The sequence below is a fragment of the Corvus cornix genome, chromosome 1 (genome assembly GCF_000738735.6).
Source record: "Corvus cornix cornix isolate S_Up_H32 chromosome 1, ASM73873v5, whole genome shotgun sequence".
Taxonomy (NCBI): Eukaryota; Metazoa; Chordata; class Aves; order Passeriformes; family Corvidae; genus Corvus; species Corvus cornix.
The window spans coordinates 47,771,238-47,787,043 of NC_046332.1; the positions used below are offsets into that span (position 1 = coordinate 47,771,238).

Genomic DNA, 15,806 nt, shown 5'->3' on the forward strand with positions numbered 1-15,806 from the left:
GTTTATTGTAATGTTACTTGCAACTTCCTCCACCTGTGCAGTGCTGCAGAGCTGTGGTGGTGTCAGCTGCCTCCCAGCTGCCTCCACCTGGGGCTCATCCCTCCAGCGAGGCCCTTACACCACTGACCTCAGTGAAAGTAGAAGTAAGTTCCTGAGAGAAAGCACTCCTAGAATGCAACCTCTCTTGGTTTATTTGTAGCCAATATTCTGATAAAGTCATTTCCTTCTCGGTCAAGTGACATCGACTGTGGCTATTTTCAATTGTTCTTTCACTACTAATTGCTACGGCACTTGGCTGTAAGCTTGACTTGAAATCCTAAGAATGGCTTCTTCTTTCGTAAGGGAGAATTATACCTTCTTTTCTTGTTTCTTAGATCATGAACAGCTTAATGCTGACTTCCATTCAGTTCATTCTTACCAGTGTTGCTTCGGGTTTGATGTCACTTCAGCAGGAGTGTGTAAAAAGCAGCTCTCAAGTGAATAATATCCCACATATTCATTCATTAACCTCTCTCATTGATTGACTGATCCATCAGAAAGCTTCTCCCTAAGTCCCCATATTGCAAACTGGGCTGCCTTGCCTCCCAGGGGAACCATGAGTACAACCTGCTCACTGCTCCCTGCCTATTGGAAGCTGGGCATCAGTTGTTCCCCTTAATGTCCTCTTTTCCACATTTAGCCCTGAGTGCTAAACAGAGGGTAAATGAGCTCCTGCTAGTCCTGAACTGAAATTTCTCCTGACAGTAGATGCCTTCCAGGGAGAGGCCTGATTTCTGCTGGTTGAACTCATCGTGCCCCTGCAGTGGGAGCAAAGTGTGTGCCTGTCATCAGCTGTAGTTCAGGTGTGCAGTCCAAGGATCAACCTAATGGAGGCCATGACACTAAAATACTAGACTGGGTATTAAAGCCTGTGGGTTGACTTGTTCCACTTAACATTCCACTGGGATACCAGTTTTCTCTCTCTGTCAAACAAAGCTATAAAAAAAATTCAAATTTCATGAACTCATTTATGAGTGACCACCATCAGGATCCTGTTTCATATGTAAGAGTGTGTGGTGCCAGATTCTGATCACAATTAAGAACATGTTGACTGGAAGTGCTATTGAGATGAAACATCTTCATACATAGAATACCTTATATTTAGCCTCAGCTGCCAAAATCTAAACATCTACTTGAATATAGATGTTCTGTGTTCTGTATGTGGGCAAAAGTTTATAGCCGATGGGGTGACACAGCCTTCTCCAGAGGGCAGTGCAAACCATCCCTTTCAGATGGGTCAAATTCTGGAGATCCTGGTCCCTCATGCTTAATTATAAAGAGATCCTACATGATCAGCTTAGGCTGAGATACTTAACTTTAAGATTTAAGTTAGAAGAAGTGAATCCTACACTTGATTTTGTTAAAAAGCATTTAATTCAGATACACTTAGAACCAATCAAATGGCCAACATTTTGAATATGGGTAAGTACTTGAAAGAAAGGAATTGCTGCATCTTACTCACAGTACATTTCAAATTCTTCTGATGTGTGTTGGGAAAGCCAGGTTAGAAATAGTGGTAATTTTTGCTTCTGAAGATGCCAGTACTCAGTAAAAGCTAAGAAGAGCCAAGCAAAACTCTCAAGATGAAACCAAAGATCCCTGGGGACTGAGGCAAATGAACTATTTTTAGCCTAAAGGGAGAGCATGCCAACAGAATCATACAGTTACACTACTTTCATGTTGTCAAATCTGGAGCTCTTCCTCAATGTGCCTTCTGTGAAGACTATTTTCTGAATAAATCTAGGGACAAAAGAAAAATGCACAGGATTCCAAAAGAATCATTTGTTTAAAGGCTACGAGCCTCCTAATATATGACACCTCTCACCAATTGTTACAGGCTCAGGCTAGCTAAATAACATGGCTGGGAATAATGTAAAAGGGTTTTATTTACTTTAGTGATTTGAAGCTTCCTGTGGAAATAGCTCCCAGGTTTCCTGATGGAAGATTTTGTTTATCTTTGCCAAGCACCATCAGGAATCTCAAAATAAAATGCGCTTAGTGACATTGGGAAACCAGGGAGATAAGGCAGAGCTGTTCCTGTTTCACCCTCTGTAATTGCAAACACACCCATAGGCCTGCTGTGTGCCAGCAAAACAGCCCAAAATGTAGGGAAAGGGGCAGGCTGGAGGAAAGGGGGCTAATAGAATTAAATTTGGCATAAAGGTGTTGTTATAGAGACTGTTTCCATACCAGTGAGCAGGAGAGCTTTCAGAAATCACCTTTCTACACTGCTTTTATATAAGCTTCACAGCTACTTTCGAGTCTTGAACGATAATTTGCTTTCAGAGCTAAGTCAGTGACAATACACCAAAAATGTTCTTCTTCTAACAGAAGTCATAGGAAAGCTACTCCAATGCCCATGGTCTTCATGTCATACACAGTGTATAAAATGATGTATATCACTCTCAAACTTCCTAGGAAAAGATAGGCAGGTTTCAATTTAAGCCCAGAAATATATTTACAGTAACTAAAGAAAGTGCTTGTTCTTCCTAGGTTCTCTCTCCTGGCACTAATCTCCTTATGTTTACCTTTCCCTGAAGGAGTGGAACTTGTCAGCTCCAAACTAGGGCTCCTGGGACACGTTCTGCCTCCACCACCTTCCTAATGGTTTCTGCCTACAAAAAAGAGACTCCTCACAGCACTGCAGCCACGCCACCGGAGTACGTGCATTTTCTCACCCTCAGGACAAGGGCTGAGGGAGGTTGCCTTCAAGGAAAGGGATCTTCCTGTTAAGAACAGGCTTTGTCTCCATCTGCTCTTTGGAATAATTTCTGGCTTGTCACTTTTACAGAGGGCAGCAGCTCCCTTTCCTAAAAGGAATCATCCCCTCCTGCTTAGACACTTCTCTTACTTGTAGACACTTTTGTGTGGCTCAGACTGACTTCAAATGGCGCCAGCAGACTCAACAACATAAGATAAACTAGCCCTAAGCTGTCACACAAAACCTGAAGTATTGGTTTTGGACTCATCAGAAGGAAATACTTTGCAGTGTCCTGTTCACATCCATCAGCATTTAAGGCTCTCAGGTTTTTACTCCCTCAGTGCATTTTCCAGCACATTCTGGACGTGTTTGTTTCTTGATGTGAAACACAGGCTGTACCCAGCCACGGCAGTTTGGTCTCAGCCCAATGGAGGAGAATTATGGTGAGCCTAACTGGATTTTTGTAGGGACCAAACTGCAGTATCATTTACACTGCCTTTGGTTGATGCAAGTGAGTGTCAGAGGATGATCAGGACTTTCCGTGTCACACAACTGAAGTGCTCAGCTCCAGGAGCTCAAAGTACAAATGCATTTCAACTTCACCACCCTATAAAGAATGCTTGCCACCAGTCAAGAAGTTAAGAAATTCCAAGCCATAACAAATCTGGCACTCCTCTTTCTGAACACCAGTCAATATAAGATTCTTCAAAGGAAAGTCACAATATTCTGCATGTTCTCATGCAAGCTTTAGTATCAAGGAGAAGGATTTCCTTCCATCCTTGGTTAAGATTTGAGAATGTTAGATCTAAGCAGGAAAACTAACTCCTTCATGTCACTGCACCAAACTACTCAAAATCACCATCAAAACTTTGAAAGGGAGATTTGGATACAGTGAATGGGGTCCATCAAAGTACAGCTTCATTTGGTTTCAGGATCTTCCATGACATATTTTGAAAACTGAGGAGTAAGAGTTAGAGAAGGCCAAATTCAGCATCTTGCACATTGAAAGAGCAGCATTCTCAGTGAATGACTCTCAGTGACTTCTCCAGGTTTCATGTGAAGTACCCACACAAAGATGAGACTATCATTGGCATGTTAATTTATGCAAACCTATGTGCTGTTCAGCTTTATGTCCAAACAGACACAATGTGAGGATAGGGATGAAAGCAAAACTGAGAGTGGGGACAGGAGTCATCTTCAAGGTGGCAAATGTTCTTGTCAGTTCCATTAATAGAACATGGAGACATTCTGCTTGTTTCTGTACTTTAACAAACAACCTGCCTATGTGTCACTTATCTGCTTATACTTCTCATGCTCCTTACCAATTTTCTATATTTATAGATAACTGGCACTTTCTAAATGTGGAAGTGTGCTATGACATGGAGCTTTAACAGCTGTAGACACCCACAAACGAAGCCTGCCAGGTGAAACTGTACCAGCAGCACAACAGTGGATACCGAAAAAAGAGATGACGAGTGCTTGCAGTGGGTGATGCTCTGTTTAGGGGCACTAAGGTGCCCATCTGCTGGCATGACAGGGACTTATGCTGCCTTCTGGTAGCTAAGGCCGGAGATGTTACTGAGAAGGTGCCACAACTTGTCAGGAGCACTGACTATTATTCTTTGCTGCTCTTTTGTGTGAGCAAGAGTGATACCTCAAGCTGGAATCTGGGCAGATTCAAGGAAGACTACAAAATCCTGGAGGTGCCAGAGAAAAGTATAGGTGTCCAAACTATCTTTTCTTCTATTTTACCAGTTAGAGGAAAGGGTGCTCTCCTGGAAGCACAAAACCAGATCATCTGGGTCAACAGATCTACTCAGATGGGCAGCAGCTCTGTGGAAAGGAACCTGTGGTGGACAACAAGCTCAGGATGAACGGTGTGTTGCTGTGGCAAAAAAAGCCAACAGGCTGCTGGGTTGCACCAGCAAGGTCATCACCAGCAGAGACAAAGAAGTCGTGACACTCTACTCAGAACTTGTCAGGCCACACCCAGAATACTGTATTCAGTTTTGGTCCCCTCTATACAAAACAGACATGGAAAATCTGGAAAGGGTCCGGAAAGGTGCCACAAAAATGATCAAAGGACTGGAAAGTCTGCTGTATGAGGAGAGGCTGAGAGAACTGGGTTTGTGTAGCCTTGAGAAAAGGCTTAGGGGAGACTTTATCAACATGTTCCAGTATTTAGAGGGTGCCTGCAAAGAAGCTGGGGACTCCTATTTTACAAGGAGACGCATGGAAAATACCAGGTGTAAGGGGTACAAGTTACTCCTGGGGAGATTCTGATTGGACACAAAAGGAACATTTTTCACAATGTGGACAATCAGCCATTGGAATAATGTCCCCAGGGAAGGGGTGGATTCCCCAATATTGGACTCTCTTAAGATCCATCTGGACAAGGTGCTGTGCTTTTGCCTAGACAGGTTGGACCAAATGATCCTTGAGATCCCTTCCAACTTGGTATTCTATGATTCAGCTAGTCAGAATATTTAAAAAATACAAAGTTTGGGAGGGGGAACACTTTGTGAAGTAGCTTTCCTTTTTTTTTTTTTTTTTTACTAAATCTAGTGAGTGTCTCTTCTCTTTTGATATCTCTGAGAATAGAAATAGAATGAGTTTCACTAAAATCACTCATCAGAATTATAAACAAGAGAATGACAAGATAAAAATCCCAGAGATTATGATTTGGGGATTAAAGCATCTAAATATTTTAGCCTTTTTGCTTTTTCTCATATTTTTAAATGAATTACATTTCTTTAATGATCTACCCTGAAAATTGCCAACAGTCTAAGTTTATAAAACTATTGCTCTATAAACAAAACAAAACTTTTGACAGAAAACAAATCCTTTGTAGTTGCATGCGCAGACTTTACGTTGCTGAACAATGCAGTAGTTATTCCCAAAAACACATTGTGGGTTTTTTCAGAAATTCCTGAAGTAAAACATTAAATCATTTGTTTGTGAAAACTCTAAACACATCTTGTAATGCAAAAATAATAGAAAGCATACTCAGGCACACAGATAACACGATAGGAATTCTCAGTGCCCTGGTCCAAATGACATTCAAGGCTGTCTTTCTCAGAAGAGGAAACAAAACTCTGTAATCTGTACCCTGACTCTTTTACATCTGTAAGTTGCCATTGTCCCTGAGATCTGTGAGGGGTACCCCAGACATCTCTAGCATCATGCAGGCTGCAGACACTGGCACTGTTCTAGATGCTGTGTTGTGACACATCCAGGTGGGCAACAGAGTAAGGCTGTAGACATCATAAATGTCACACATGAAACTGGCTTACTGGTGGATGAAAATACACTAAAATTTCATATATGAAATGACTGCAGAGATTAACCAAAATGGGGAATTACTCATTGTTGTATTTGTGAGTAATTTGTGTCATGCTTGATACTTGATGGAGGAATGCGTCATTCACCAATTTGGTAATCTTAGAAATTCAGAACAGCTGCTGTGAAACCTACCAGCATCACCCAAAAGCATGGTATGAGCTTACGAGTGCATACATTACAGCAATTCTGAAACCATGGTATATTAAAAAGCCACAACAGCCTAACAGTTATAATCCCAGGATCAGGAAACATGTTTGAATCTATAGAGGATTAGATCTTACCTGTTACAATAAAACTGACATTTCTTTCAGATTTTCCCACTTTATTGGATGCCACACAGCTGTAGATTCCTGAGGATTTGGCTTCAGCTACAACCAGAGTGCTAGCAGTCTGCAAAAAAAAGAAGAGGTTTAGTTCTCCCCGGCTCAAGAGCTCAGTTAAAGCTTGCCTTCTCTTTTTCCTAAGTCTCACCACTGGCAGACCCAAGATCCACTCTTTCCATTCATTCAGTGATGGGCACCTCTGGGGCTATTTAAAGGAGATGTCATCATATACAGTTTTGGAAATGGGAGAAGAATAACAGGAAATAAGCTCCTTGGGTGACCCTTATATCATCAAAGCCATCATGACCAAAAATCTCTGAATGTGTCTTTGAGTTTGATTTATCTCTCGCTGGTGATGTAATGGTAATCTACAAGACATGAAGCATGACACAGTGTGTTTCACATGAGGAGATAAGCAGCCTGTAGGAGAGCCAGACTGCAAAGGCAGTAGGTGAGGCATGCCTCAGGCATTTGGATAACGCTGGGGGAAAATAGTCACTCCGTTTGGCACTAAACTCATTTGCTTTCTCTTTCATTTTCCCACGTATGTGTCAGGTGAGACAGAACAGCAGCAAAAGAGATGTTTACCCATTCTCTTTTGTACTATTTTCTGTTCTTGGACTTAATATTTCTATAATTAAATAATAATGTGTCAGTTTTATTTATGTTATATTCTATCACCATCTTAAGAGGTCCAGCACACTAGTTATTTTCTCGGAGTTATATGACTTGAAAGATAAGACCTTGAAAAGCCAGGGACCAAAACCACCGAATGTGCCCTTAAGAAACATAAAAACCATTGTAATAATAAGAGTTATACCTTTAGGGTGATGGAAAGCCATGGTCTAATGGCTCGGACACTAAGCAAAAGAGTAAAGTTACGCAGAAAGAACTGACATGTCATTCTGTTACAGAGCTGAGACATGAGGCATGAACATGGACTTCATCAGTGTAATGTGCTCCCAGTTACAACTTGGTAGCCTCATTTTATGTCTTTCTGTTGCCATTTTACTTCTTCTGTAAAACATGGTTTGGCTGGAGTTACACGCAAAGCTGGGACGGTAAAGGAAATTGTGGGCCTTCAGAATCCCACTGTTTGGAATTGTTTGACTCTTCTAAAAACCTTAAAAATAAGTTCTGTGCAATTAATACATTCTTTTAAGTCTGCCTGATTGCAGGAGTTCAGAGACAAGCACAAGAGGGTGAGGCAGTAATAAATAAGGACCAGTTATCTACATTTCAACATAAACACTGACTGGACATTTGCCCTGCTTTAGTCTCCTACTGGGAGAATTCATAGCTATCTCCAAACTCCTGTTGAGCCCCTAAATAACATAGATCTTCTGGTTTCCAAAAATCATTCTTTAGTAGAAAGAGTCTATTACTTTTCCTACTACTTGAGCAAACACAGTTGAGGCAAATAATTTGATTTTGGCTTATTTGTTTTAGAAGACTGCACTATGGTAAAATCACTACAAGTCATGCTAAAAGCACCTCTACCCTGTTAAACTGTGTCTGTGGCCAACTACCTGTCTGCTAACACACTACATAACATTTCTAGCTATAATTTTTCTAAACTACCTTTTTGGGTCTTCTGTGAGATGAAAGAGGATCAGTAATACCAGATAGATAATTACAGCCCTTAGAAAAAATCATCCTGTTTTGCTAAATTCAGTAGGCTGATCTCTACAAATTTCTAATTATAAAGGGTGGGTCCAGCCCTGTCCATATTTTGCCATTCTCTTTGAATTTCTTCCAGGTTCTAAACATAATTTTTTAAAGTGTGGACACAGAACTCAGCACCAGGATTCCTGCATCTGTTTTATCAACACTAACTCAGACCAGAAGGAAGTCCCACAATGTCTGCCACAGAAGGCTAATGTGGGTGGTTAAAAACTGCTTCTGCCATCCCAGACTTTCCACCAAAAAAATAGCCTTTTTTCTGCTAGCTGGTATTACCTCACAGCAACTTTGCCCAGGAAGCAACTGTGACCTAACATGCACAGTGAAGGAGAATGAAGCTCTTGCTCTCTGACTCCAGGATGCCTGTCTTTAATCTACTATACACAGAGGCAGAGCATTTCTGAGCCTGAAAAACACATGCTGACTATCCCTCCCACAACTACTCCAAAAGTGTGAAAAGTTTTTGGAAGTATCAGAATACGTTTTGTCCTTATACCATAAGGCATTATCTTTTAATGGAAAATTGTACATACTATTTTGAGTTTTACTGCTTCAGCCCATTGTGATGTGATTATCACTTTTATCACTTCTATCACATTGAGGACAGCACATAGAGTTATGCTAAAGCAATATGACTGCGCTGACTTACAGACTATGCCTTTTCTTATTATTATGCAGTGTTTTGGTTTTGACCAACTTACACGGTCCCAAATACCTCTTTAGCATGGGCCAAGGATCACTTCCAACAGGCAACTCCCATGCAAGCAGTGTCTCTTTGGAAGGCAGGGGAAATAAATGCTATGAGCACAGGAGGCCTTGGTGCCAGAGAGCACACACTGATATGTTTACTTGACTAAGGCAGAGCAAGCCACAGTGTCTAGGAGGAAGCAAGACTGACTTTGCAACAGAACAGAATATTTCAGAGACAACATGTCTCTGTGTAAATCTTTTAGCTTATAAATTAGTCACAACGATAAGATAACATCTCTTTAAATAGTTTGTGAGCCCTCCAGTGGTGCTGTCTGTGTTTTGCATTGTGGATGCCAGCCAAAACCCACCCGAGAAACAGTGTGTACGAAACTAGGCATGGCATGTTGTTGTTTATGGAGAAACTATGGCTGTTTGAGATCAGTTCGTGCAGCACGGTTCCTCTATACAGCTGCTGCTGCAAAAGAAGCGAAAGTTTTTGCAATCTTGTATTGTCTAGCATCACAACTGGGAGTTTCAGGCTCTGGATTTGCAACTATGTTATATACAGAAAGTCTGAACTGAGTTGGCATGATCAGACAGAACAGGCAAATCCCTCCTGGCATGCTCAATATCTTGAGCATCATCTGTCCACAAACCCCATTTACCACCAAAGTTTTGGCCCTTTAGTCCTTTTTTTCTACTCCCACCATCTCAGCTGAAGCACTATGTTACAGGCTCATCTCAAACCAGGGGCTAGGGAAATAAGTCCCATACTGCTGCTGCTTTGCCAGGCAAATAAAAGAGACACAAAGCAGAAATCCTAAGAGATGGAAGAAGAATTTACAGATTTGTTTGTGGTGGAAACTGATGACAAAAAGACTGGGGAGGCAAAGAGAGTACAAAGCAGCTGACACAATCATTGCACTTGGAGCCAGGGTGGGCTGGTCTTTCCCCTGGAGGGTCTGCTTGAATTTCTGTTTTCTCAAAGTAGCTGAGATAGAGGATTCCCAGTGCTCCAGCTGATGGCAGAGAAGGAAAAGGAGTCTTCAGAAAATGTTTGGCAACCTGGCTCTTATGTGACTCCCAGAAGGCCTCTGTAGACACTGACATAAACTTGCTCTGCTCAGAGATTGCTGACCTGACTTCTTGAAACAGCCCAAGCATTTAAAAAGCAAAACAAAACACTGCCCTTTCAACATAGAGCAGGTTAGTGCAAGTCTGTCAGTTATTGCCGATTCCCTTCTAGTTATGCTTTTAAGAAGGACTATTTGTTGAAAGAAAAAAAGGAAATAAATGAAAATATGCTCTCTTTACACACTTGGATTTATCTTTGTCTAAAGGAATATCATTTAGGAAGATCCATATCTGAATATTGGTACCTCACTGTTGGATTGGTCTGTTTGTGCCACAGACATTCAATCTGCGTGCCTCACATGTTGGCAAGGAGCATCAGAGCAAAACATCTGGTCAACACGTTTCATCTTCAGGACTGCCATAGAAGAAACACCAGAATATCCACAACAGGAGGACATGAGTATGTGCAGGAGAGCACCCACTTTCCCCCTGAGGTTAGACAGAAAAATCTCTGCAAGCTGCTGCCATATAGCAAGCAGAGCTGCTTTTTCCCTCTGCACCCTGTGCTGTCCTGCTGGAACAGTCCATGGGACACAGCTGGCTGGCAAAGAATCATGGCACAGACCAGTATCCTGCCCTCCTCCCCAGGGCAAGGCAGTGCTCCATTCACACCTCCCTCCTGCTCCAAGGGAGGGGATCAACCTCTGGAGTGGAGGGAGGCGCAGCTCAGCAGCAGCAAGCCCCAAGTTCTGCTGGTTTTAATCTCACCAAGGGCTTGGCTCTGCTGGTGCCTCCCAACGATTCACTTCGGAGTGTTGACAGCAATTCTAGTAGCACTCGGGAAGGCTCCAGGAGAAGTTACAACGTGCTGAAGAGAGGCAAGTGATGCTCCCAGTGCTATCTTTAGCCTGGGCTCTGAGGAAGATCATACTGTCCGTATATTCATCTGCCTGCCAGCCTGTCCATCTGTCTGCCAGTATCCTCTCCTCCCCCACGTGCTCGGTAATTTTTGAATCCATTGTCCAAAACTTATTGACAAGTCAAAGCTCGTAAGATCTCATGCATTTCATGAAAACCAGCTGTTGAGTAGAGAAGAAAGATCAAAACGTTGCTGCAGTGAGCTGAACAGCTTTCTCTTCCTCTTTGGGTTCCAGATGGCCGATCTGCACAGATGTACTGGCCAGACAGCTGGCATGTGTCAGGACTGAGAACAGACACAGCACATGACTTCTTCACCTCACCAGTAATGTGGGAACTTGGAAGACAGGTAGATGTTTAGGGCTTGGCACAGAAGATGCAGGAGAGATGGAACCATTCTATTTTGCACGATTACACTTATCAGTCATGTCCAGGAAGGATTGACTCCTGTGACTATCTAGCACTCCGCTTTGGAGGGTTACAATTTTTAAAACTACCACCATCTTTGCCAGCCAAGACAGAGATGCACAAGGGTGAGTCTAAATTTTGTCTTACAGAATCATGTTGCAGGGCCATTACTTTCCATTTTCCATGAAGTCAAGTGACTTTGTCATTCACAAGTGCCACTAAAGACTTGTGTCAGTTAGGTATTCATGCAGTGGAAAACAAAGCCAGCCATCCATCCATCCAGATATATATATTTATACACACACGCACACACATACATATATGCATGATAAACCCCAATTTCATGCATTACTATCCTTTATACACAATTCCTGGAGGCATACCCTGTGACACAGACCCAGCTTTCATGGTACCTTCTATTGGTCAGTGGGGCTCCAACATTTGCTAGCAGCAGAGGCATGAGGCCGTCACGGACATTCTGTTCTATTTCAGGTTCTCAAAAATGTGGTTCTATAGGTTAGGTCCCAAAAACAAGAGGATTTTCTCCCACTCCCTCCAACTTTTCCCTGTACTCAACTACCCTCTCATCTACTGTCTCCTTTCCTTGGATTTATAATTCTTTCTTCTTGGCCCACGCTTTAGCTTTCCCCCATCGGAACTTGACTTCTTAGTGGTCTTCTGCACATGCTCCATGCCCAGGATCCTTGTTGACTTCTCCTACAGCACCTTGTCCCTTGTACCCTTGTACAAGGTGTACCAAGTGCTTCCAAAGCTGTTGATAAGCTAGTGTGTGCCCGCATGCTCAGGAGAGAACAGATGCCTGTATGCATGCACTGCTTCTGATGGCATGCACTGGCACAATGAACACACCAGCTCTTTGTACCTTATTATTGCAGATCATTCACTGATTGACATTCTAATGAACACTGACCATGCAAAGAATAATAATCAGTGTTAGCCCTCAGTTAGACATAGCAGTTAGCTTTAGCTGGGAACACTGAGAAGTGATGGGTATTAGTAGTTGAATGACAGGAGAGTGCCTGTGACCTGTTTACACGATAAACCTAAGAATAGCACAGCTTTGTAGGAAGTCACTGAAATGTCCAACAAAATGAGAATGAAAACTTTGGGTGGGGGAAGCAAATCACTTCAAGATTTGTCTTATGATTAAGTATTATGGCTTGTGTTACGAAGTTCTTCCATTGTACCACTCGAGTTTCTCAATGTCTGCTTAGAGAGGCTTTAGCGGAAATGTTACTAAAACACTGTTGTCACAGTTTCGCTGTCACCAAAGAATAATGTAATGCAGGCTTCCTGCACTACTTTAACTGCACAGGCACAGGGCTTGAGGTTTTTCTAACTTTAAAATATACTTGTGGCTACCTTGATAACTGCAGACAAACAAACAACCTACCACAGCAAAGAGCCAAACTGGAAGCACTTAGATGTTGCACATACAGGAAACATGTGGAACTGGCACAATGACTTTAGGAAGGTGAAAGCAGCTACCTTCATTGCTAAAGAAACCTGTTGATCACTCCTTGTTCATCTCTTCCCTTGCTTACAATAATCTCATCCTGTGACCACCCTCATTTCTCCTTTCATGCTAACCCAAATGTGAAACTTTCTGAGTTTCTTCATTCATTTCCTACCTCTTTGTCTCCTACATCTTTGTTGTTTCCATTGAGCTTTGAGATTGTTTTTACCACACTTGCTGTCTTGGGATGTGGAAGCAGGGTAGACACTGTTTATTTAGCAGGGCACCACCGATGTGGAAGTGCCTCAGAGAGCTGTTCACAGCTGCTTGCAGGAGTAGAACTGCTCACAGTAGCAGTCCGTCAGAGACAGGCACTCGTGATGACGTGCTGCATTCAGTGAGCTCAGTGCTATTAACACTCTGACAATGTTGCTGCAGATGGGCAAGGGTTCTGTCTGAACTGTCTCTTTGAGTTTGCTCAGGGAGACTGAGAGTGAGTCTTGGGCTGCAAAGAGTAAAAAGCCATAGACTCCCAGGGATTTAAAAGAACAATCTTGGATGCTCTAGAGCAGCTGTATGTGCACTAATCATGCAACTCTCAGCTTGGCCAGGAGCCTGGGCATAGAGAGCATTTTTTACTTACAATAGCAATCCAGCTGTGCTTGAAAAGCTACGGAAGAGCAGCAGAAGTAGAGAAACTTTAGAAAAGCTGTGAAAAAGCTGAGTAAAGAGATTGTTTCACCAACCTCCCACTCCCCATAGAGACCAGGAGGAACAAGGCAAAACAAGGCAGACCTTTCTTAGTTGAACTAAATAGCAAAAAGACAAGGAATACCAGGGAGGACCAGTAAGTTTCACTGCAAATCCTTCCATGCAAAGACCATTCCTTGGTTCATTTCTGGGCACATTTTTCAAAAAGGGCTGCTTGCCAAAGACTTGCAGTTCTGCTGCAAGGACCCATTATTAGCATCTTCCTCCAGGGAGAAATTTATTTGCTGTTGACTGGAAGTTGCTTTGACATTTTAGCCACTCCTCTTCCACTGTCTCCAAAATACATGGTACACAAGGAGAATGAGATCTGGTCATTAGACAGCTCCTTCTGCACCCTGTGAACAGGTAGGACTGCACCCACAGCACGGCTATATGACTGCTGGAAAATAACTGATTCTTAGCATCTTGTTCATCATTCCCCCTTTGGAATAGACGGTGTCTTCCTGTGCCTGAAATGATTTCCCTTTCCTCCTTCAAATCCCTCCTTATGTTTCACTTTTCGTGTGCTTTCCTATGATAGTCCACCCTAGGAAACTGTTTGCTCCCATCTTCGCCTTGATCTTTAAGCACGTAGAGCTGGACAGCTAAATAGGGCAAATGTCTCACTGGGATCCAGGCTGTTCCCATGTGCTGGAATGGTGCCATGAACACCTGTGATACTTTCTAAATAATATAACAGCAGGAGAAAATGCAGTCCCAGATCTGATTCTTGGCTGCATGTAAAACCCTGTTTATTCTGCGGTGTGTGAAAAGGCCTTGACATGAGAGTAACTACAGTTTATACCCATTTTCATATTCAGGAAACTGAAAAGCCATCAAGGAAAAGAGACCTATAACCCCAGTGCCCTTAGAATTACAAAAAGCATTTTGATGTCACTAAAAGTGAAAGGCCTAGAGTAAGATAGGCTTTAAAATTTATAATCTCTTTAGGTATTATTGTCACAAACCAAACTAACCTGTGAGAACAGACTCTGTGACAGTGTCATAGCATTGTACATCTTCACCTGAGCTGCTCAGAAGCACAGACCACCCAACCACACCAAATCAGTCTCATGTCTATCCCAGGGAAGTGCAGCTCATCTACGGTATCCTTGATTTGAAGGCTTTAACTGATGGACAGCCCTCCTTAGCCCTTGGCAAGGTAATCTCATTGGCTTTCTCTTCCACATTAGACACCAATAGACTACAGGTCCACACGCCCTTTGGAATTACCTGCATCTCCCCATGGCCCATAAAGGGATGCTTGACTTAGACTAACACCTAAAATTTAGATGATCAACACTGCTGGAATAAATCCCATCTTGCTGTCTCTGACTGAAATCTCTCTTAAACTTTGCTTCTGTAATCTGGATTCTCTTGGCTCTTCAGAATTTATTCCAAAGAAGACTTGGCCATCTAATCATCTAGGACCACATCTGTGAATAAACTCACTGATGAGAGTAAATAGTTTAATTCTCATAGAAAAAACAACATGAAATTGTGCAATTGCACAAAATGAAGCAAAGATGGCCTGGAACCCTGCCCCTGTGCTCCTGAGGTACCCCAAGATACTTCAGGCTATGACTAAGAGAGCAGATACAGTGAATCCCGCTGGTACACTCTCTTGGTATGTCACTTACCTTAATATGACTGCCTCCAGAAAAAAATACATCTCTGCCTCTCAGCAGATAAATACCAAGTATGAAAGTTATCTGCATGTATGCAGGTCCTCAAATCCAAACAATATCAAAATACTGGCTTCTTCTCTGTTACCTTGTTCTCAAAGCATCTTACAGTGCCTTTTCAACACATGCTGTCACACAGAAAAGTTATCTGCTCCTAGGAAGCATACCTTATTTTTGCCCTCTATTACAGCTGTTCGCTCAGAGATGCTCTGGATCCTGTTTCCTACGTGGCTGCCAGCTTTCAGGATGAAAGATCCTTCAGTATGAAAGCAAAATCCATGCCTGAAGACAATAAAAATTGAAATTTAACTGATTTGGTGATAGAAATTGAACACATAAAACAAAGCAATTGTTTTGAAAACAGTGATTAGTCAGGAAAACTACAGGTGCTGTGATGACCAGGCAAGTATAATTACTTCTCATTAAATCTTGAGGTTTGGAGCCTGATAATCAGATTCACTTCCACAGCCCCTCCTTGAATATTTGCTCTCTGGCATCAGTGTTCACAGTTAACCCACTGCAAACTCAGAGGTCAGAATTTATAGTCAGAGCCTAAATATAGGGCTGTACAAGACCAACATCCCAATTCCAAAGCTCCTGTTTTCAGACATTGCCAAAACATGAGTTCATACTATTTTTATATTTGTTCCAAGATCCATTCCATAATGCATTGGATGCTCTTTTACTCTGTGCAGGTTCTTTTTGTTTTAACAAAA

General features: G+C 42.3%; 1 protein-coding gene across 2 annotated transcripts in view; it reads right to left on the reverse strand.

The window, feature by feature from the left end:
* FLT1 (fms related receptor tyrosine kinase 1) overlaps window positions 1–15,806 on the reverse strand; it is a 109,313-nt gene that overhangs the window by 41,737 nt on the left and 51,770 nt on the right. For both annotated transcript variants that reach the window (XM_039565756.1, XM_039565748.1), the window contains exons 11-12: window positions 15,258–15,372; window positions 6,364–6,472 (exon numbers count right to left, since the gene is read on the reverse strand). In XM_039565756.1, the coding sequence (XP_039421690.1) occupies window positions 6,364–6,472; window positions 15,258–15,372 (224 nt within the window). The remainder of the gene's footprint in view (window positions 1–6,363; window positions 6,473–15,257; window positions 15,373–15,806) is intronic.